This window comes from Balaenoptera ricei, chromosome 13 (assembly GCF_028023285.1).
Source record: "Balaenoptera ricei isolate mBalRic1 chromosome 13, mBalRic1.hap2, whole genome shotgun sequence".
Lineage (NCBI taxonomy): Eukaryota > Metazoa > Chordata > Mammalia > Artiodactyla > Balaenopteridae > Balaenoptera > Balaenoptera ricei.
The window spans coordinates 50,218,961-50,243,212 of record NC_082651.1 but is presented as its reverse complement, the minus strand read 5'-3'; the positions used below and the strand labels follow the sequence as shown (position 1 = coordinate 50,243,212).

Here is a 24,252-nt window from a genome sequence, read left to right as displayed (position 1 = left end):
CCCGTGCACCGCAACGAAGACTAGTCCCCGCTCGCTGCAACTAGAGAAAGCCTGTGAGCAACAACGAAGACCCAACGCAGCCCCCACCCCAAATATTTTTTTAATTGAAAAAAGAAAAGTCTAGATTTTAAAGCCCTTCAAGACTAGCCCCTGCCTTCCTTTCCAGTTTCACCTCTTGCCTCTCCCTACCCCGTCACCATTCTTAAGTGAGATCCAATCACAGGGGGCTTCCCTGGTGGCACAGTGGTTAAGAATCTGCCTGCCAATGCAGGAGACACGGGTTTGAGCCCTGGTCTGGGAAGATCCCACATGCCACGAAGCAACTAAGCCTGTGCGCCACAACTACTGAGCATGCATTCTAGAGCCCGCGAGCCACAACTACTGAAGCCTGCATGCCTAGAGACTGTGCTCTGAAACAAGAGAAGCCACCACAATGAGAAGCCTGTGCACCACAACGAAGAGTAGCCCCCGCTCGCCGCAACTAGAGAAATCCCACGTGCAGCAACGAAGACCCAACGCAGCCAACTAAAAAAAAAAAAAATCCAATCACAGGGGACTTCCCTGGTGGTCCAGTGGTTAAGAATCTGCCTTCCAATACAGGGGGACGTGAGTTCGATCCCTGGTGGGGGAACTAAGATCTCACACGCCTCGGGGCAACTAAGCCTACGCAGTGCAACTAGGGAACCCGTGCACTGCAACTACTGAGCTCGTGAGCTCTGGAGCCCTCATGCCACACCTAGAGAAGCCCGCACACCTGCCACAAAGAAGAACCTGTGTGCCACAATGGAAACACAGCACAAGGGGAAAACAAAAAAGATCCAATCACGGGAAGTTCCTCACACACACGGTGATTTCTCACAGCACCATGCCTTGGCACACATGGTTCCTGCTGCCTAGAAGGCCACTCCTTGCTTCCTACATCTGCTTCAGCTATTTCTCCTTCAAGACTGAACTCAGATACAACACTCGATGTGCCTGTATCCCTCCACTGACACCCTGATATGATCAACTGCTCTTCCTCTGTCTCCATGACACTCTGTTACACCATGTTGTGTGTTTGGATCTCAGCTAGTCTTTGACCTCCTTGAGGGCATCTTGATTTTGACTCCTCGGTGCCCAGACAAGGTCTGGCACACAGGAGATGCACAATCAGAGCTGACCAACTCAAGTTTCAAAAGAAGCAAGTTTATGGCAAAAATGACCATTTTGAAAACTTAAATCAGATCTATGTCTTAGCTCTGAACATTTTGTACTATATCTTTACTGAGCTCATATTAATCCACATATTATAAAGAAAGGGCTTTTAAAGTTAAATTTTAATATTCATCATTTGAAAATGGCCCAGACTAAATATTCTGATACATGTCTAAGAGTGGTGGGTCAGAGAGAAAAGAACAAAGGGCCACCAAATGACCCTCAAGGCAAGAAGCCACCTAATAGGTTGATAAGCCATCAAGCAATTTGAATAAAATCTCACCTCTGTATATCATTAAAAGCACAAAGGGATATTTGAGAGAAAATATTCTGAAATAATTTTGTTCTGCACTTTTAAGTATACATTTTACTTTACAGTCTACAAATAACACTATGTACAAACTTACGTGGAAGAGACACTAGCAGCTTCTTCCATGGTGATCGCTGGCTGAACTTCCTTTAAATTTAATTTATTCTGGTACATTTTCTCTAACTTTGCCATAGTTTCCATGTGGGCTGCCTTCAGCTCTTCTAGTTTCCTGAAGTACTCTTCATTAGAGTGGTAAATATCAGAAAAGTCCACAAAATCCTCACAGCTTATACGTTTTTGTTCATTTACCCCAGAAATGTTGGTGTTAAAATCAGCCTGGTAGAAGGAAAAAACCTGTTATATGATGTCTGGAATTGAAAGACAAATTAAGTTGACACTGGTTCCCAATGCTGCTTTTTAAAAAGTCCACTTAAATAGGTTATATGTTACTTGTGGACTATGTACATATAACAGATTATAAGTTACTTGTGGGCTATGCACATTTTCTCCTAATGACATTTTATTAAGAACAAGAGAGAGAGACCAAGTTGCCAGAAAATAAATGTTATTTAATCCATTTTATAAAGGATGGTTAGAGTCCCAGATCATGTACGAACCCATACACTATAGTAGGATCAAGCCAAACCACCCTTTATAAAGAGCTTCCTTCTGGAGGAGCTTCAAGATGGCAGAAGAGTAAGACGCGGAGATCACCTTCCTCCCCACAAATACATCAGAAATACATCTATATGTGGAACAGCTCCTACAGAACACCTACTGAACGCTGGCAGAAGACCTCAGACCTCCCAAAAGGCAAGAAACTCCCCACGTACCCGGGTGGGGCAAAAGAAAAAAAGAAAAAACAGAGACAAAAGAATAGGGACGGGACCTGCACCAGTGGGAGTGAGCTGTGAAGGAGGAAAGGTTTCCACACACTAGGAAGCCCCTTCGCAGGCGGAGACTGAGGGTGGTGGAGGGCGGGAAGCTTCGGAGCCACAGAGGAGAGCGCAGCCACAGGGGTGCGGAGGGCAAAGCGGAGAGATTCCCGCACAGAGGAGCGGAGCACTCACCAGCCCGAGAGGCTTGTCTGCTTCCCTGCTGGGGCGGGCGAGGGCTGGGAGCTGAGCCTCGGGCTTCGGTCGGATCCCAGGGAGAGGACTGGGGTTGGCGGCGTGAACACAGCCTGAAGGGGGCTAGTGCGCCACAGCTAGTTGGGAGGGAGTCCGGGATAAAGTCTGCAGCTGCCGAAGAGGCAAGAGACTTTTTGTTGCCTCTTTGTTTCCTGGTGCGCGAGGAGAGGGGACTAAGAGCGCCGCTTAAAGGAGCTCCAGAGATGGGCGCGAGCCGCGGCTATCAGCGCGGACCCCAGAGACGGGCATGGGACGCTAAGGCTGCTGCTGCCACCACCAAGAAGCCTGTGTGCAAGCACAGGTCACTCTCCACACCGCCCCTCCCGAGAGACTGTGCAGCCCGCCACTGCCAGGGTCTCGTGATCCAGGGACAACTTCCCCAGGAGCACGCACGGCGCGCCTCAGGCTGCTGCAACGTCACGCCGGCCTCTACTGCCACAGGCTCGCCCCGCATCCGTACCCCTCCCTCCCTGCGCCTGAGTGAGCCAGAGCCCACGAATCAGCTGCTCTTTTAACCCCGACCTGTCTGAGCGAAGAACAGATGCCCTCAGGCGACCTACATGCAGAGGCGGGTCCAAATCCAAAGCTGAACCCCGGGAGCTGTACGAACAAAGAAGAGAAAGGGAAATCTCTCCCAGCAGCCTCAGAAGCAGCGTATTAAAGCTCCACAAACAACTTGATGTACCTGCATCTGTTGAATACCTGAATAGACAACGAATCATCCCAAATTCAGGAGGTGGACTTTGGGAGCAGGATATATTAATTTTTCCCCTTTTCCTTTTTTTGTGAGTGTATATGTGTATGCTTCTGGGTGAGATTTTTGTCTGTATAGCTTTGCTTTCACCATTTGTCCTAGGGTTCGGTCTGTCCGTTTTTTTTTTTTTTTACTTAAAAAATTTTTTTTCTTAATAAATTTTTTCTTAATAATTTTTTCCTTATTTTTTATTTTAAAAAATTAAAAAAAATTTTGCTTAATAATTTTTTCTTAATTTTTATTTTAAAAAATTAAAAAATTTTTTTCTTATTTTTTATTATAAAAAATTAATAAATTTATTTTTTTAAGTTAAAAAAATTTTTTTTCTAAATAAATTTTTCTTAATAATATTTTTCGTATTTTTTATTATAATAGCTTTATGTTATTTTATTTTATTTTATCCTCTTTCTCTCTTTCTATTTTTTCTCCCTTTTATTCTGAGCCGTGTGGATGAAAGGCTCTTGGTGCTCCAGCCAGGCATCAGGGCTGTGCCTCTGAGGTGGGAGAGCCAACTTCAGGACACTGGTCCACAAGAGACCTCCCAGCTCCACGTAATACCAAACGGCGAAAATCTCTCAGAGATCTCCATCTCAACATCAAGACCCAGCTTCACTCAACAACCAGCAAGCTACAGTGCTGGACACCCTATGTCAAACAACTAGCAAGACAGGAACACAGCCCCATCCATTAGCAGACAGGCTGCCTAAAATCATAATAAGGCCACAGACACCCCAAAACACACCACCAGATGTGGACGTGCCCACCAGAAAGACAAGATCCAGCCTCATCCACCAGAACACAGGCACTAGTCCCCTCCACCAGGAAGCCTACACAACCCACTGAACCAACCTTAGCCACTGGGGACAGATACCAAAATCAACGGGAACTACGAACCTGCAGCCTGTGAAAAGGAGACCCCAAACACAGTAAGATAAGCAAAATGAGAAGACAGAAAAACACACAGCAGATGAAGGAGCAGGGTCAAAACACACCAGACCTAACAAATGAAGAGGAAATAGGCAGTCTACCTGAAAAAGAATTCAGAATAATGATAGTAAAGATGATCCAAAATCTTGGAAATAGAATAGACAAAATGCAAGAAACATTTAACAAGGACATAGAAGAACTAAAGAGGAACCAAGCAACGATGAAAAACACAATAAATGAAATTAAAAATACTCTAGAAGGGATCAATAGCAGAATAACTGAGGCAGAAGAACAGGTAAGTGACCTGGAAGATAAAATAGTGGAAATAACTACTGCAGAGCAGAATAAAGAAAAAGGAATGAAAAGAACTGAGGACAGTCTCAGAGACCTCTGGGACAACATTAAATGCACCAACATTCGAATTATAGGGGTCCCAGAAGAAGAAGAGAAAAAGAAAGGGACTGAGAAAATATTTGAAGAGATTATAGTTCAAAACTTCCCTAATATGGGAAAGGAAATAGTTAATCAAGTCCTGGAAGCACAGAGAGTCCCATACAGGATAAATCCAAGGAGAAACATGCCAAGACACATATTAATCAAACTATCAAAAATTAAATATAAAGAAAACATATTAAAAGCAGCAAGGGAAAAACAACAAATAACACACAAGGGAATCCCCATAAGGTTAACAGCTGATCTTTCAGCAGAAACTCTGCAAGCCAGAAGGGAGTGGCAGGAAATATTTAAAGTGATGAAGGAGAAAAACCTATAACCAAGATTACTCTACCCAGCAAGGATCTCATTCAGATTTGATGGAGAAATTAAAACCTTTACAGACAAGCAAAAGCTGAGAGAGTTCAGCACCACCAAACCAGCTTTACAACAAATGCTAAAGGAACTTCTCTAGGCAAGAAACACAAGACAAGGAAAACAGCTACAATAACAAACCCAAAACATTTAAGAAAATGGGAATAGGAACATACATATCGATAATTACCTTAAATGTAAATGGATTAAATGCTCCCACCAAAAGACACAGACTGGCTGAATGGATACAACAACAAGACCCATCTATATGCTGTCTACAAGAGACCCACTTCAGACCTAGGGACACATTTAGACTGAAAGTGAGGGGATGGAAAAAGATATTCCATGCAAATGGAAATCAAAAGAAAGCTGGAGTAGCAATTCTCATATCAGACAAAATAGACTTTAAAATAAAGACTATTACAAGAGACAAAGAAAGACACTACATAATTATCAAGGGATTGATCCAAGAAGAAGGTGTAACAATTGTAAATATTTATGCACCCAACATAGGAGCATCTCAATACATAAGGCAAATACTAACAGCCATAAAAGGGGAAATCGATAGTAACACAATCATAGTAGGGGACTTTAACACTCCCCTTTCACCAATGGACAGATCATCCAAAATGAAAATAAATAAGGAAACACAAGCTTTAAATGGTACATTAAACAAGATGGACTTAATTGATATTTATAGGACATTCCACCCAAAAACAACAGAATACACATTTTTCTCAAGTGCTCATGGAACATTCTCCAGGATAGATCATATCTTGGGTCACAAATCAAGCCTTGGTAAATTTAAGAAAACTGAAATCGTATCAAGTATCTTTTCTGACCACAACGCTATGAGACTAGATATCAATTACAGGAAAAGATCTGTAAAAAATACAAACACATGGAGGCTACACAATACACTACTTAATAGCGAAGTGATCACTGAAGAAATCAAAGGGGAAATCAAAAAATACCTAGAAACAAATGACAATGGAGACACGACGACCCAAAACCTATGGGATGCAGCAGAAGCAGTTCTAAGAGGGAAGTTTATAGCAATACAAGCCTACGTCAAGAAACAGGAAACATCTCAAATAAACAACCTAGCCTTGCACCTAAAGCAATTAGAGAAAGAAGAACAAAAACTCCCCAAAGCTAGCAGAAGGAAAGAAATCATAAAGATCAGATCAGAAATAAATGAAAAAGAAATGAAGGAGACAATAGTAAGGATCAATAAAACTAAAAGCTGGTTCTTTGAGAAGATAAACAAAATTGATAAACCATTAGCCAGACTCATCAAGAGAAAAAGGGAGAAGACTCAAATCAATAGAATTAGAAATGAAAAAGGAGAAGTAACAACTGACACTGCAGAAATACAAACGATCATGAGAGACTACTACAAGCAACTCTATGCCAATAAAATGGACAACCTGGAAGAAATGGACAAATTCTTAGAAATGCACAACCTTCCGAGACTGAACCAGGAAGAAATAGAGTATACGAACAGTCTAATCACAAGCACTGAAATTGAAACTGTGATTAAAAATCTTCCAACAAACAAAAGCTCAGGACCAGATGGCTTCACAGGCGAATTCTATCAAACACTTAGAGAAGAGCTAACACCTATCTGTCTCAAACTCTTCCAAAATATAGCAGAGGGAGGAACACTCCCAAACTCATTCTTCGAGGCCACCATCACCCTGATACCAAAACCAGACAAAGATGCCACAAAGAAAGAAAACTACAGGCCAATATCACTGATGAACATAGATGCAAAAATCCTCAACAAAATACTAGCAAGCAGAATCCAACAGCACATTAAAAGGATCATACACCATGATCAAGTGGGGTTTATCCCAGGAATGCAAGGATTCTTCAATATATGCAAATCAATCAATGTGATACACCATATTAACAAACTGAAGGAGAAAAACCATATGATCATCTCAGTAGATGCAGAGAAAGCTTTCAACAAAATTCAACACCCATTTATGATAAAAACCCTCCAGAAAGTAGGCATAGAGGGAACTTTCCTCAACATAATAAAGGCCATAAATGACAAACCCACAGCCAACATCGTCCTCAATGGTGAAAAACTGAAACCATTTCCACTAAGATCAGGAACAAGACACGGTTGCCCACTCTCACCACTATTATTCAACATAGTTTTGGAAGTTTTAGCCACAGCAATCAGAGAAGAAAAAGAAATAAAAGGAATCCAAATCAGAAAAGAAGAAGTAAAGCTGTCACTGTTTGCAGATGACATGATACTATACATAGAGAATCCTAGAGATGCTACCAGAAAACTACTAGAGCTAATCAATGTATCTGGTAAAGTATCAGGATACAGAATTAATGCACAGAAATCTCTAGCATTCCTATACACTAATGATGAAATATCTGAAAGTGAAATTAAGGAAACACTCCCATTTACCACTGCAACAAAAAGAATAAAATATCTAGGAATAAACCTACCTAAGGAAACAAAAGGCCTGTATGCAGAAAATTATAAGACACTGATGAAAGAAATTAAAGATGATACAAACAGATGGAGAGATACACCATGTTCTTGGATTGGAAGAATCAACATTGTGAAAATGACTCTACTACCCAGAGCAATCTACAGATTCAATGCAATCCCTATCAAACTACCACTGGTATTTTTCACAGAACTAGAACAGAAATTTCACAATTTGTACGGAAACACAAAAGACCCCGAATAGCCAAAGCAATCTTGAGAAAGAAAAATGGAGCTGGAGGAATCAGGCTCCCTGACTTCAGACTATATTACAAAGCTACAGTAATCATGACAGTATGGTACTGGCACAAAAACAGAAATATAGATCAATGGAACAGGATAGAAAGCCCAGAGATAAACCCATGCACATATGTTCACCTTATCTTTGATAAAGGAGGCAAGAGTATACAGTGGAGAAAAGACAGCCTCTTCAATAAGTGGTGCTGGGAAAACTGGACAGCTACATGTAAAAGTATGAAATTAGAACACTCCCTAACACCATACACAAAAATAAACTCAAAATGGATTAAAGACCTAAATGTAAGGCCAGACACTATAAAACTCTTAGAGGAAAACATAGGCAGAACACTCTATGACATAAATCACAGCAAGATCCTTTTTGACCCAACTCCTAGAGAAATGGAAATAAAAACACAAATAAACAAATGGGACCTAATGAAATTTAAAAGCCTTTGCACAGCAAAGGAAACCATAAACAAGACCAAAAGACAACCCTCAGAATGGGAGAAATATTTGCAAATGAAGCAACTGACAAAGGATTAATATCCAAAATTTACAAGCAGCTCATGCAGCTCAACATGGAAAAAAACAAACAACCCAATCCAAAAATGGGCAAAAGACCTAAATAGACATTTCTCCAAAGAAGATATACAGATTGCCAACAAACACATGAAAGGATGCTCAACATCATTAATCATTAGAGAAATGCAAATCAAAACTACAATGAGATATCATCTCACACCGGTCAGAATGGCCATCATCAAAAAATCTACAAACAATAAATGCTGGAGAGGGTGTGGAGAAAAGGGAACACTCTTGCACTGTTGGTGGAAATGTAAATTAATACAGCCACTATGGAGAACAGTATGGAGGTTCCTTAAAAAAGTAAAAATAGAGCTACCATACGACCCAGCAATCCCACTACTGGGCATATACCCTGATAAAACCATAATTCAAAAAGAGTCATGTGGGCTTCCCTGGCGGCGCAGTGGTTGAGAATCTGCCTGCTAATGCAGGGGACACGGGTTCAAGCCCTGGTCTGGGAAGATCCCACATGCCGCGGAGCAACTAGGCCCGTGAGCCACAACTACTGAGCCTGCGCGTCTGGAGCTTGTGCTCCGCAACAAGAGAGGCTGCGACAATGAGAGGCCCGCGCACCGCGATGAAGAGTGGCCCCCGCTTGCCGCAACTAGAGAAAGCTCTCGCACAGAAACGAAGACCCAACACAGCCAAAATTAAATAGATAAATAAACTAAAAAAAAAAAAAGAGTCATGTACCAAAATATTCATTGCAGCTCTATTTACAATAGCCAGGACATGGAAGCAACCTAAGTGTCCATCGACATATGAATGGATAAAGAAGATATGGCACATATATACAATGGAATATTACTCAGCCATAAAAAGAAATGAAATGGAGGTATTTGTAGTGAGGTGGATGGAGTTAGAGTCTGTCACACATAGTGAAGTAAGTCAGAAATAGAAAAACAAATACCGTATGCTAACACATATACATGGAATCTAAGAAAAAAAAAAAAAAGGTCATGAGGAACCTAGGGGCAAGACCAGAATAAAGACACAGACCTACTAGAGAATGGACTTGAGGATATGGGGAGGGGGAAGGGTAACCATATATATACTACCAAACATAAAATAGATAGCTAGTGGGAAGCAGCCGCATAGCACAGGGAGATCAGCTCAGTGCTTTGTGATCACCTAGAGGGGTGGTATAGGTAGGGTGGGAGGGAGGGAGACGCAAGAGGGAAGAGATATGGGAACATATGTATATGTATAACTGATTCACTTGGTTATAAAGCAGAAACTAACACACCATTGTAAAGCAATTATCCTCCAATAAAGGTGTTAAAAAAAAAAAAGTCTGGCACCCAAAAAAAAAAAAGCCTCCTTCTGAGTGTAGGTTTACCTGAGATGAAGAACATAGTTCCTCGGGCTGCAAACCAAGCAACCGTAGCCCACAGCTGGGCTCTGCAGTGTGGGCCCCAAGGGTGGGTGTTCCAATGGAGAGAAGAGCGGGGAACAGAAAAGTCAGGTGAATGCGGGAATGGACGCAACAAGGTTCTCAGGGGCTCATCAAGGAGCCAGGGAAAAGCCCTCCAGGATGTCCGCAGGGGGACGGTGCGGGAGGCGGAGCGGGTACCTCAGGAGGGAGTAGGAGGGCCTGGGAGGAGGTGGGAGGGACTTCCAGAATAGCCGCTCCCGTGGGCACCAAGAGCAGTAGCTCCCATGGTGACGGGGACTGTGGGGTGACAAGAGAACAAGAACACATGGGGTGGGTATTCTATATACATGCCTAGAAGGGCATGACTGATCTTTTCCCCTCACTCCTTTCGCATACCTTTCAAAGCTCTTTTAACTGAGGCAACTAAAGAGGTAAAACCCCATATTCTCCAGAAATATAAAAAGTTTATATTTTCTCAGGTGAGAAACAACTGAAATTATTTATGATACTATGCATAAAAGGCTGCTGACCATGGCTTTAAATTTAGCTTACTGCCTGAAATAGACTCAAAATGGAAAAAGCATATTTGCCATGGAAAATTAGAGATCCAATCTGATAAGACTCTAGAAAATAAATCTGAGTAGCGTCTCCCAACAGGAAAATTCAGAAGAGTCAGTTGTATATAATATTTATAGATATAATATTTTAATGGGCTAAAAACGGTGTACAGGAGGCCAGTGTTTTACCACTTGGGATAACTTAGAGAAAACACATGAAGGAAAACAAGTTTCCTTCAGTAGAACAAGTGTGCAGAAATTTATTACCAAATAAATTGGAGAATTGCTTTATGAGTCATACAACTCAATTAAGAGAATTTTCTGATATCTTCTGCTGTTCCTGTATGTGCTCTTCACCATTACCTTCTTAGCTGTGGGAATAAGTACTTTGTTAATTTCCTCATTCATTCAATATTTAGAGACACCCAGCACTCAGCTAGCTGCTGAAAGATACAAATCAGATGAAAACTCCACCTTCGAGAAGCTTCCAGCTAGTTTAGGACAGGACATGTAGATAAATAATTGATAGCAGACTCTGAATGAGACAGAACTCTTGATTCCTGCCCACGAGTTGCTCCCAGCTGAGCAGGTAGATAGATGAGTGACCATGTATGTTACATTATCAGACACCATGAGAACTCACAGAAGGAATACATAATTCTGACTGGGGAAAGAAAAGACAAAATTTGCAGAGGTGAGCCAGACTGGAGACATAAGGCTGCATAAGGACAAAGTTTGCCAGAGCAGGGAAACAGTGAAAAACAAAGAAACTGAGGCACAGTGCTAGAACATTCATCATGTTACTTCATGATGATGCAACTGGCAGGTACTCTGTCCTCGGTGAGGAAACTGAGGCTCAGAGGAGTTAGGTAACCTGCCTACAGTCACACAGCTAGTAAGCAGTAGAGCTGGGATCCAATCCCAAGTCTGTTAGGCTCCAAAGACACACCACACTCCTCCCAAGGGCAGGAGGGTTTTTTAGCCACAAGAGGAAGGAACAGGCATGCTGTGCTTGTGGGAAACAAGGTGAAAAAGGCAAGTCAAGAGTCCCAACCAAGGGACTTCCTTGGTGGTCCAGTGGTTGAGAATCCGCCTTCCAATGTAGGGGACGTGGGTTCGATCCCTGGTCGAACTAAGATTCCACATGCCACGGGGCAACTAAGCCTGGGCACCACAACTAGTGAGCCCACGTGCCGCAACTACTGAGCCTGTGCCGCACTACAACTAGAGAGAAGCCCACGCGCCACAACGAAGAGCCTGTGCACTGCAACGAAAGATCCCGCGTGCTGCAACAAAGACCTGACACAGCCAAAAATAAATAAATAAATATTAAAAAAAAAAAAAAAGCCCCAACCAAGAGTACCAAGAGTCCAGGGGGCCAAGCCACAGGCAACAGGAGCCTTAAAGGATGTGAGCAGAGGAGCAACATGGTCAGTAATACTCAGAAGGACTCTCTGGTAGCAAGTGAGGTGGAGTGAAGGGAAGCAAGGTTGGCCGCGGTTGATGGGCTACTGCAAGAGTCCGAGTTAGAGGTATTAAGGGCAGAATTAGGGAACAGTACCAGCAACACAAGAAAGGAGGCTGCCTTGGGAGATTTAAGAAGCTGAATCATCAACTTGATAATAGCCTGGACTGTGGGCAAGAAATTGAAAAGGTTTCTGTTTGGAGTGCTGTGCTGTATGTCTAGGTAGATGACGGGGCTTCCATTCATTAATATAGGGAATACAGGGAGGAAGAGTATTTTAGGGAAAGGAAACTAATCTCTGTTTTAGACACACGAAGTGTGAGAGGATAGTAGGGCAGCCAAATGTACAGGAAACAGGGGGGGGGAAATAGGTCTGGAGACCTGGTAAGAAGGCTGGGCTGGAGATGGAGATATGGGAGCCAGCAATGCACACAGAAGTGCAGGTGCAGCCTTGGGTGTGGATAAGGCTGCCTGTGGGCAATGAGAGGCAAGAACCTGAGGATGAAAATGTTGGCAAACACCAGCATCTAAATAAGCAGTGACAGGAGGACTAACATGAAATGGACAGTGGTCATGAGAGATACAAAGATCTAGTTGAAACTGAGCAGAACACTGTGGGGTCCTCCTCAGCACAGAAGTCTTTCTGTGTCCCCATTTCAAAGGGCAGATTCAAACAGTTACTAATTCGAGGAGTGAGGGAATGCAGAAACAAAGGAAAAGCAGTCAAGAAACAGTAGTGGAGGAAAGTGGAGGGTCCTGGTTCCTCCTCAAGGGATATACATAACAACCTGATACGAATCTCTGAGTTCTTCTACAGGAACTAAGACCCCCACGCAGGTGGAGGATGGTAACTTTAGGCTGAGCCTAAGTACGTGGACCCCAGACTGGCTGGAACCAGAAGGCTGATGACTGAGATTCCTGGAACACCACCCTGTTACTTCCCCATCAACCAATCAGAGGAAGGTTACACACCCTGCAGCCCTCCCCACCAATTCTGCCTATAAAAACTCTTCCCCATCAGGGGAGTTTGGGGTTTTTGAGCACAAGCTGCCTATCCTCCTTGCTTGGGGCTGCAATAAACCTTTTTCTGCTCTAAACTCCACTATTTTGGTTTGTTTGGCTTCACTGTGCATTGGGCACACAAACTTGAGTTCAGCAACAAAGTGATAAGGGTATTTAAAAGAAGGGAGCTTTGGTTTGGTTTGAGTTGGGAAGATAAGGGAAGGCTTCCTAGAGAAGGTGATATTTGGGCTGAGTCAACGAATGGAAGAATCTGGAGGATCACAGAAAGTATTATATATGGGGAAAGAAGGAACAGGTACTCCAAAGGAAATGACGTTACCAAAAGTGGCGGGGATGGGGGTGGTGGTGCGTGGTGGAAAGCAACGTGCACACAGCTGCAGGCTAAAAGGAAAGTAAAAATGCATAAAGCCATTTTGGGAAGCAAGCCTAGAAAGGGAGGTTAGGGCAAGCAGGTGGTGGTTTCTGTTTCTTGTCTACCACTGGCTCCTGACCACTCATGGGTCACCTGGTTTCAGCCCCTTCACAACCCTTCAAAGCTGAAAGGGTTGGATGAAAGTTAAGTAACTTTTCAGTTTGGAGCGTTCTCCTGGCGTGGGGAAAAGATTACAGACGTGGTGTCAGCATTCTCATTCATGCCTAGGTTCCGCACTTCTTAGCCATGTGATGTGGGCCCTAGCCTTTTGAACTTCAGCTTTACGATACATAAAGTATGTGAGTCAGGTGTTAAACCGTTGTCTCAGCTCCAAAGCCGTGCTATGTGATGCTGGGCTTGGGACTCTGCAAACCACATTTCCGCTTTGCCAGCTGCTTCCCGCTAGACTCTGCTAACAGTGGGGCTACAGGAAAACTGCAAGTCTGGAGGAGGAAGCAGGGACTTATTCCTTCCTGTTAGTTCTCCATCTGCTAATCCGCTTGTACCGCCCCAGCAGGGTTCCTCGTCCGGGCAGCAGGAGCTCATTCCAGCAGCAGCGGCTGATTCCAGTTTGCAGTTTTTCCGAAGCTCACAGAATCAGCAAGATCACCTCAAGGGCTTACTGTTCCCTCTCCCTGCCTCCAGATATCTGAACAGCCCACCTGCTCACTCCTTCAGACCTTCATTCAAAATGTCATCTTCTCAGCAAGGCCTTCATTGACTACCCTGTTTGAAATTACAGCCTCTCCCCTGACTCACTGTCAGCCTCCCTTTGCTGCTTTCTCTCATAAGTACTCACCACCAACTGATCTCTGCTGATTTGTGTATTGGATGCCTGCCCCCACCAAAAACTGAGCATCACAGAAGCAAGCGTTTGTGTGCTTCGTTCAGTTGTGTCCCCAGTGCCTAGAAAAGTGCCTGGCCAATGGCAGATGCTCAATAAGTATTTGTTGGATGAGCGGATGTCCAGCTAAAACAATATTAAGTTTCTCCCAAGGGAAGAGGACAGGTATTCCCTCATAAAGACTGAATCAAAGAAATATTGGCTGCTCAAGAGTGATATCCTACTGAGTATTAAGGAAAGGGCTTATTTTCCAAAAACTACCATTGAAACAGAGTGGATATTCCAAAGACTCGCTTTTAGGCAAAAGCATCCCCGTGCCCTCCATTCATTCTTTTAGAACATTCCTTAAAAGAAGGCCTTATAACAATCATTTTCACAGAAAGGATGAAGTTTATTTGAACCTGGAAAAACTGTTTGAAAAAGATACAGAAGGATGAGTAGCTTCTGAAGAGATGCGGCAAACGATAATTATACTTATGCACTGACTTTTGCACAGTATCCATTCCATTTCAGCTTAATACTGGTAACACTAGCCTGAACTTTTTGGATAAACTGATCTCACAGTGTTTTACCCAAAACAGATAAATGGTTAATAAGCAACTTCCAACTCTAATTTCATCTTAAATTGTCTCCACACAGAAGGAAACATTTAGTAGTTCAAATAATCTAGGCCAAGGACATTATTTTCCAAGAGCCTAAAATAGCACCCTTTCCCTTTAATTGTTGAGCTTTCTGTGGAATGTTGTTGTACATGCAGCCACTAGATTAGAGGATAATCTTCCCTAGATTGGCTTGACCCATTTAGATGACGTCTCCTTCCAACACATATTGCTTCATTAGTAATCAGCACTCATAATTATTTGTGTTATAGTCGATCTACTATCATCTACAATTATGGAATTTTTATTTAAAAAATTTTTTGCATTAAATGGATTTGTAAGGAATGAGGCAGATCGAAATGTACATAAGAGAAAAAAAGCAAGTGGCAGAACAATATGTATCTATAAAATGCTAACATATATTAAAATATTATGTACACAGGAGACAGGAAAAAGCCCAGAATATATATCAGTCTCAAAACAGTGGCTACTGATGAGGAGGGAGGGGGGAACCAGATTTTCATTTTGAGGGGAGAAGTGTTAAAAGGGCCTAAGCCTTATTTATAACATTTTTTTTTAACATCTTTATAAAAATATGGAACACTTCACAAATTCGCATGTCATCCTTGCACAGGAGCCGTGCTAATCTTCTCTGTATCGTTCCAATTTTAGTATACGTGCTGCCAAAGCAAGCACGATATAACATTTGAAATTTTAAAAGGAGAATGTGTTCATGTATTACTTCTATAATTAAAATGTAACTTAAAAAAAAAAAGAAAAAGAATGTTTTGTGAATATTAATACTAAATTAAAAAATGAACAATTTCTCATGGCTACTTGGTCTGCCTGGCACCTCCCGTGCTCCTTCTGGAAGTGGCTCTCACACTGCCCCAGAGATCCTGCCTACCTGTCCCTTGCTCTTCTACCCGCTCCCACCCCGAATCCCAACTGCCCATGATAATTCCTTTATTTCTTCAGTAAAAAAAACCCATCAGAGGGAAGTTCCCTCATCTTCCCATCTACAAAACTGCCTGCCTTTGTGCCCCTTTGCTCCTTCCCTCCTGCTTCGGGGATGAAATGTCCTTCTCTTAGCAGCATTTGCCCCTTTCCCTTAGCATTGAAACCAATGAATTGGAAACTTCCACATCCCTGCAGTAATTCTTCTACCACTGTAGCTGGTCTTAATCTCTTTTGCCCCCTTTTTCTCTACCTGACTGTTAAATGTCAAGGGTTTTAAGAGTTCTATACTAGGCCCCTTCTCTTCTTTCTCTGAACTTTCCCCTTAAGTGACTTAATCCAGTGTTTCAAAAATGCTGAAAACTCCCAGATGGAGATTCTCCATCCCACACCCAACAGGACTACAGTTTCATAGGCCCAACTGCTTCCTACATCTTTTCACTTGGTAGTTTCACAGGTATCTCAAATTTACCATGTTCAAAACTGAAACCTTGAAACTCAGCCCCTGAATCTATTCCTCCCCAAGTTACCCCCAATTCAGTAAATGACGTTATCTTCTATGCAGCTGGTCAAACCAGAAACGTGGGAATGAGCATTCTTGACTTCTTCTTCCTTGGCTTTCACATCCAATCTAATCTAAGTCCTATGCAATCTGTCCACTTCTTGCCATCTCCCCTGGGCTCTAGGTCCAAGCCACCACTTCTGGTACCTGAATTACTGCAAGAGCCTCCTACCCAGTCTCCTTTCTTTGTCGAACCCTCCAATCATTCTCCACAAAGCCATCAGAGTCATCGTTTTAAAATGTAAATAGGAACATGTCAGATCTCTTAGAAGTCTTCAAGGACCTCTCACTGCACCTGCTTTAAACACTAAACTCCTTACCTTGGTCTACAAGGCCCTCCTTACCTCTCCAAACTCATCCCCTCCCCTCTCCCCCTCTCTCTTCTCCAGTCCCATTGGCTTTCTTTCAGATCCTTAATCACACAAAACTCTCTCTCTTCCTATCTTTGGGCCTCTGCATGTGCCGCTCCCTCTGCCTGGAATGCTTTTCCCACCCCCACTCCTCAAATGGCTGTTCTTTCTCATCGATCAGGCATTGGCTTAAATGTTAACTCACTGAAATAGGTTCCTTCCTATTTCTTTTTTAAATTATAGTAACCTGTTCATTTCTTTCCCAACATTTCCTGTCTTATAATCATTTGACTGTTCATTTTTTATTGTCTAACTTCCCCATCAGAATTGGAAGCACTGTGACGACATAAGCTATGTCTGCTTCATTCACTACTGAATAGTCTGTGACTGGCACTTAATAAATGCTCAATATTTGTTGAAAAAGAGAAGGCCATCTCATTAGGAAAGTCAGTGAAATTTTAACTGTGAATTATAGAATAGTGCTTTACCCATGTCATCATCAACCCCATAGCAAGGTCTATGAACTGATATCTCCAACTGAGGCTAGATTCAAGAAATATGACTTAGTGCCCTATATGGGCATGGAGTCCTGCAAGGGGTGTGCATGGAGCCGGCGGAGGGGGGGGGGGTTGCTTTGGCAAACCAAAGGACTTAAAGGGGCCTACTGTGACAGTTGGTTCTCTAATCAATTTTGTGTGGTGATTCTGGTAAGCTGAGTTTACTCCATCTTATAGATGACGAAGTTGAGACAAACTAACCTTTAAAAAACCAAGGTGGAGGGACTTCCCTGGTGGTGCAGTGGTTAAGACTCTGCGCTCCCAATGCAGGGACACGGGTTCGAGCCCTGGTCCGGGAAGATCCCACATGCTGCGGAGCAACTAAGCCCATGTGCCACAACTACTGAGCCCGCGTGCTGCAACTACTGAAGCCCGCGCACCTAGAGCCTGTGCTCTGCAACAAGAGAAGCCACCACAATGAGAAGCCCGTGCACCACAGCAAAGACCCAATGCAGCCTAAATAAATAAATAAATAAAACAAATAAATAGAAAAATAAAAAACCCAAGGTGGAGACCAAGCCAAACTGTGAAGAAGGCAAAGCTTGGCTCCTGCACTCTCTTTCTTGGCTTTTCAGTGCTTTGTCTGCCAACCCCATGTCCTCTGACCATCAGGCCTACCACAGTGGCAGCTTATCCAGATTTGCTTTTGGATCCTTCAAGTACAGTGGTCTCAAAACAGTGTCAAACTCCAAACTTAGCTTCCTTTTTTTTTTTTTTCAGTAGGACCATGCCCCTTGGAAATTAGCTCATTAAACTAACCTCTCCTAAGGTGATGTTTCTCATACAAATCTGCAGTTTACCAGGGCACTCTGGAAGTATACCTGTGACTACAGAACTGACTGCTTCCTCCACCACAGCAAGCCAAAGTAGAACTTAATCTTTGCGAGAGTTGTTCAAATAACAGTCCCACTGGCAGTTGTTATTATTATTACTAATTTATACAAACTGTCCTTTAGCTATGACATACTCTCTCATTTGGTTCTCATAAGAGCCCAGTGAGACAAGAAAGACAGTTATTATAGTTCTTTTACAGATAACGAAACTGAGATTGAAGGAAGTTACTTCTGAATATCAACTAGCAAATGAACAGATCCTAACCCGGGACTCCAAATCCTTTTTCTCCATTCAAATCTTTTTCCAACATCAGTTTGCCTCCTTCATTGGCTCCTGAAATTTGTGTTGAGGGGAAGCTTTATCATGAATGAATCTGGTCCTAGGTCACTGACCCTGGTTCATGTTCAGGGTCTCCATCTGCCTTACTCTGGATAACCTCAAGTAGTTTATCTGTTGGTAAAATACTGCCCATAAAAGGTGTTGCTACAGATTTTCTCATTAACAGTTTTAGTGTAGATTAAAGAGATTAGAATTCCAAAATATCCAGTAATTTCTATTAGCCCTAGACCACAATGTTTTGAATCTGAGAAGCTTTGGACAAATGGTATTAAGAATCTTTAACTGGGGTTAAGGAGGTGTATGTCTGCAGATTGCTAGTTAAAATTCAAGGCTCCCATCTTTTAAGTGAATAGAGCAGATGGCAGACTTGACTCTCTACCTGGTAGACAGGTGGTCACAACACATTTGACACTGATCAGTGAAAAAGCTGTCTCACCCCACCCTTAAGAGCAGTGTGGAAACACTGGAACCTCAGTAATTTGTTTCTCTGGAGGCTTAACTATATCTGCCTGATTTACCCAGCGAACTCTTGCTGGTTTTAAACATCATCTCTCATGTACCCTGTGCTCTGCAACAAGAGTTGAGAGTTTAATACACTCTCATTTAGTGTATTAAAATGCACTAATAACCAAGACATCAAGATGACAACAAAACACACCTGACATCACAGCTGATTCACTTGCGTTTTATGGGTTATCCTCTATGGATAGAACAGTTTTCCTCAAGTTGAAAAGAAAAAGAAAAAAAAGAAAAGCAAATATCTACTCCCAACAGATGCTGGGGCATAAGGAGTAAAGTTCTGTACTTTTCACTCTCTGGAAACAGACTAACGTAAATGCTCTCCAAGAAATTTTTACAACAATCTCTTTAGTTAAAATTAAAAGACTTTTCAACGCCTTGGTTTTGAGTATTTTCCGTGGGAGCGCAGAGAACGTGGTGGGCCAGGCTCACCGGTGGGGAGGATCTGGACAGGGCGCGCGTTTCCCAGCCCGCGCCTCACCAGGCGGGGTCGCCGACCAGCCTCCAGCTGCATCCCCCGGGGCCTAGCCCCAGCCCACTTCTCGCCCCTGCATTACCGGCGCCCGCGCCGACCCCTCTGCCTCTTCCTCCTCCTCCTCCTCCTTCTCTTCCTTCTCCTCTTCCTCCTCCTCCAAGGCCGCCGCCGCCGCCGCCGACAGGGACTCTACGGGGTCTTTGCGTTCGTAATGGGTGACCCGCGCTCCGGTGCTGGGATTGACCGGGGTTTGGAGACTGCTGGCCGCCACCTTCGCTGCTCGGTGTGAGGCGGCCATCACCACGCCACCGAGGCCTGAGCGCCCGCGCTGGCCCGGGGCGTGGAAGCCGGCGCGGCCGTAGGCGCCCGATGGCTCCTTGCTTGGGGAGGTGGTTACTAGGGGTCCGGTAACTAGGGACGCTACAGGTGCCGCAAGGGGCCAAACGTCACTCAAAACCGGCGCACGCTGCGGGAGACCCAAAGTGGGGGCCTCCTGGATAGCGGGAATCAGTATTGAATCTTTGCTGGTTTAGAGGGGTGGTGGGCAGAATAGGACACCTCTTCCCTTCGCGCTTCACCGCCTAAACGCAGACTTCTCACATTATACTAATGAAACGACACGTTTTGTGAGTGAAAAAGCGCATTTTTATTCATTGAAATAACCTGTTAGGAGGAGATGGAGGCGGCAGAGGAAAGCTGGGGATGTTATTATGTTGCGGTCTCAGGACTGGAAGGTTTGCATGCCGCTACCCAACATGGCTTCCCCGGAAGCCAGAGAATGGGAGTCCAGTACATTCTGCTCTGATTGACTTGAGAGCTAGCAGAAATCGACCAATCCGGAGGAGGCTGCTAGCCATCCCTCTCGGCTGACCAATAAAAGCCCAGAGTTGGGTGGAGCCTGGTCCACCCACCGGTGAGTGACAGTGCAAGTGTATGAACCGCGTGTTTGCTGCTTGGGTTCCTCAGCTTTATAGTGGTGTGGGTCGGAGGGCGAGAGCGCCCAGCAGTAGCCACAGACAAGTCTCATCTCCATCTCACCCCCATCAACATCTCCCACCTGAGATGTGGGTGCTTCAAATGACGCCTTCCCTCTACACCACGCGCCTGGAAGAGAGGCCTAGCCTTAAAATAGCCGGCGTGGTGCAGTCCAGCCACCTGCTACCTAAGCCCCTACCTCCTGAGGCTGAGGCTGCAGCAACCTTCCCCTCCCACTCCCTGCGCTACAACCTGCCACCGCCACCACAAAGGTAGAGTATGCAGCGCGCGATGTCTAGAACCCTTCTCTGTGATCTGAGCCCTTTATACCAAGTCTTCCTTGTTCGCTGGTCTGGAGTGTGAACACTTGCAAAATCCCCTATTCCCTCACCTTCTTCAGGCTGCTCTTTGTTTTGACTGAGCATTTGCTTCGACCACTGGAACAGATGCTGGCTGGATTCTGAACAGAAGCCAGAGTTGGAAGCCCATGAGGTATGGATGCCCCAAGTGACCAGAGAAGGGACTTCCAGTCATTCGCATGCAGCTAGTTCTGTAGCTGCACGTGCCGCTTTTGGGATTCGTTTTAAGTCCGACCCAAAACCAGCAAGATAGGTCTACGTGCTGAAGCACTGTAAATGGAAGATTAGGCTAGAATAGGATAGAAGGAATGAGTGTAGAGGACACATTGTATGTGTTTATAGAAGAGCAGAAAAGCTTCCACTCATCAGCAATATTCTAAATTTGCAGATCTTTTCAAAATTGTTTTAATTGAAATATAGTTGATTTGCAATGTGTTAGTTTCAGATGTACAGCAAAGTCATTCAGTTATATATACATAAATTTGCAGATATCTAATAATATAGCCTCAAAATATATACAGCAGAAATGGACAGATCTACAGGAAGAAAATGACAAATCTTACATGATCATAGGAAGAATTATTTTTGCACTTTTGTATTGAGATATAACATATACAGTGCAATGAATAGATCTTAAATGTATAGTTGGGGGACCTCCCTGGACGTTCAGTGGTTAAGACTCTGCACTTCCAATGCAGGGGGCCCAGTTTGATCCCTGGTCAAGGAACTAGATCCCACATGCTGCAACTAAGAGTTCACATGCCGCAACTGAAGATCCCACATGCCGCAAGGAAGATCCCATGTGCCACAACTAAGACCCAGCACAGCCAAATAAATAAACAGATATATATTTTTTAAGTGTATAAATAATGTATAGCTGGATGCGTTTTGACAAATGTATACACTCATGAAATCATATTAAGATATAGAACATTTCAGTCATCCCGGAAAGACCCCTTGTGCCCCTTCCCAGTCTGTTCCCCATTCCACATTCCCTTGACTGTTCTAGAACTTCATATAAATGGAATCATACTGTATGTACTCCTTTTGCTCTAAACTTCTTTTGATCAGCATACTGTTTTCTGGGGATTCATCCATGTTGTATATATGAGTAGTCTGTTCCTTTTTAATTGCTGAATAGTATTCTTTGCTGAGATAATAGTTTTCCAATACTGGAAGAATTTTCCTCTTTATTTTGTGCTATTCATAATGTAACAGTTACAGTCAAGGCATACTCTTAAATTTAATCCGTGCCATTAACATTGTCTTTATCACTTTCTTAAGTTTATTCACTCACCTGTTGTTTCCATTTTTTCAGCTGTCAGTTTGGGTCCTTCAGGAAGATGATACCAGGAAGGAGTTAGAAGTGAAAGAGAGTTATTGGGGTAAGTTCCTGTGAAAGATAAAGGGAGAGGAGTAGGAATGTTTTCAGGACAAGATATATTCTGACACCTTAGAAAAGAGAGGGAAAGGAGAATAATTGTGTAGGAGAAGGTTGAAACTACAGTGAGGGTCTGAGAAAGTCTCAGCCAGGTAAAAAGAGAACTCCAGCACAAAGATTGCTCATAGAGCAGACATGGACAGACCCTACCAGCCCTGCCATCTGAATCAGCCCTGCCTCTGAATCAGGGAGGGGCTAGCACTCCCTCTGAAGAGCAAGTTCTCAGATGGAACACTTTGGGAAAACCCTGAAGTTCTGTGGTTGCCAGCTGTTAGCCAGTGTTATGCTGGTAAATGGTTGATGACTGGCTCTCTGGGAGAAAGTGTGTGTGTGTGTGATTGTGCTTATAAATTTTAGTAATATAAAGAACTGTAGCACACAACTTATAAATAAAACATACTCTTTACTGTAAATCCCTCACAATTGATTCTCCCAGAGTACTTTCATTGGTTTTTACTGAACTCTTGTATCTATAGCCAACCTATGGTTGCAACTGGTGAATGTAGTTCCAACATGAATGCTGGTTGATATTTTTGTATATATTAATGTCTAAGATGAAAGTGAAACAACCAACATGTATGTCAGAATTTCACTTGTCTGCCAATGTTGTTAGTAACTTTTTTGCTAGAATAGATAAATACTTTTCTAATACTAAAAGAATTTTCCTTAAATTTTTGTGCTGTTCACAATGTGACAGCTACAGACACCACACACTGAGTTTTTTCTGCATTATTAGCATTTTCCTCATTGTTTTAAGTTTAAAAGCCAACCTGTAGCACTCGCTGATTTCCATGATGTCAGTACCCTCACCAAGGCCAATTTCAAGTAACCGGTGTGACATCACCGAACATGAACTTGGGGAATGATGCCCAATAGAACACCATTATATAGTTTTTCCACCATACAGATAGAGCAGATGCAAATAATCTTGAGAGCCTAAGTATAAGTAAAATGTAGTAACAGAAGAGGAAGTGAAGAGTTTTGAGAAATTATCTTTGTTTTGAATATAATTTATTTAATTACAATTTAGCAAAACTTAATTTTTAATAATGGCTGTGTTTAACAAACAGTTTGCAAATATCCTGAAATTTTTACAGTCAGGTCTCTCAAGCCAGTACTAACAGGCCCCTGCACACTGCTGTGTCAATTGACTGCACTCCTCACAGCAGAGCCTGTCTTTAAAGGAGAGCTAAGCAGCTGAGCTAGATGACTGCCACATTTGCTATTGTGAATAAATCAGCTATGAACAGTCCTGTAAGTGTCTTTGATACATGTGTGTATATATGGAGGGATATAGAAGATTTGAATAGCACAATTATAATTAGGTAACATATGTCTATTAGAAAATATATTTTTTCTTATATGTATATAAATATATTTTATATATTATAATATTATAGAAATAAATTTATATAAATATATATGTAACAATTGAAGAATATATATTATCTTAGGAACATATGGAACATTATAAAAAGAAACCATAGCACTCAGCCATAAAGCTAGCCTCAACAGACTTCAAAGGATTAATATTATACAGTTAACATTCTCTGATCACTTAATACAATTAAGTTAGACATTAATTTTTTTTAAAAACTAGAAAAGGCTTTCAGTTTGGAAACTCTAAAACACTTCTAAAAAACAATTCATGGGTTACAGGAGAATTCATGACAGAAATTATAAAATATATAGTAAGTATATATATTTAAATTATATATGAAATAAATATATTTATTAATATATTAATATTATGTTCCTTAGAAACCACTTAAAGGTATATTAAATAAATAGAAACCATATATTAATTATATTTAAATTTACATATTAATATACAAAATGTAATATTATATAATTATATTCATTTGTGATAGTATATTAATGTATTTAATAAAATATTTTAAGTGGTTTTTAAGCCATGTGTTAGAGTAATTTTTGGGGGTAGGGCTGCTCCGCATGGGCTGTGGGATCTTCGTTTCCCAACCAGGGATCAAACTGGAGCCCTCCGCAGTGAAAGCACAGAGTCCTAACCACTGGACCGCCAGGGAATTCCCTGGAGTAATTTTTTAAATGCAGAAATAGACAATTTGAACATTGGATTATCAGATAGCTTCCAAAATGCTTCAGATGATTCTAATCTTTTACCG

General features: G+C 42.5%; 1 protein-coding gene and 1 non-coding gene across 3 annotated transcripts in view; both read right to left on the bottom strand.

The window, feature by feature from the left end:
• FAM161A (FAM161 centrosomal protein A) overlaps positions 1–19,724 on the bottom strand; it is a 31,975-nt gene extending 12,251 nt beyond the window's left edge. For both annotated transcript variants that reach the window (XM_059942696.1, XM_059942695.1), the window contains exons 1-2: positions 19,416–19,724; positions 1,602–1,840 (exon numbers count right to left, since the gene is read on the bottom strand). In XM_059942696.1, the coding sequence (XP_059798679.1) occupies positions 1,602–1,840; positions 19,416–19,631 (455 nt within the window). In that variant the 5' untranslated portion in view covers positions 19,632–19,724. The remainder of the gene's footprint in view (positions 1–1,601; positions 1,841–19,415) is intronic.
• LOC132347152 (U6 spliceosomal RNA) lies at positions 15,330–15,436 on the bottom strand. The gene has a single exon (XR_009497109.1). It is a non-coding gene; the product is annotated as a U6 spliceosomal RNA (small nuclear RNA).
• Positions 19,725–24,252: the final 4,528 nt, after the last annotated feature.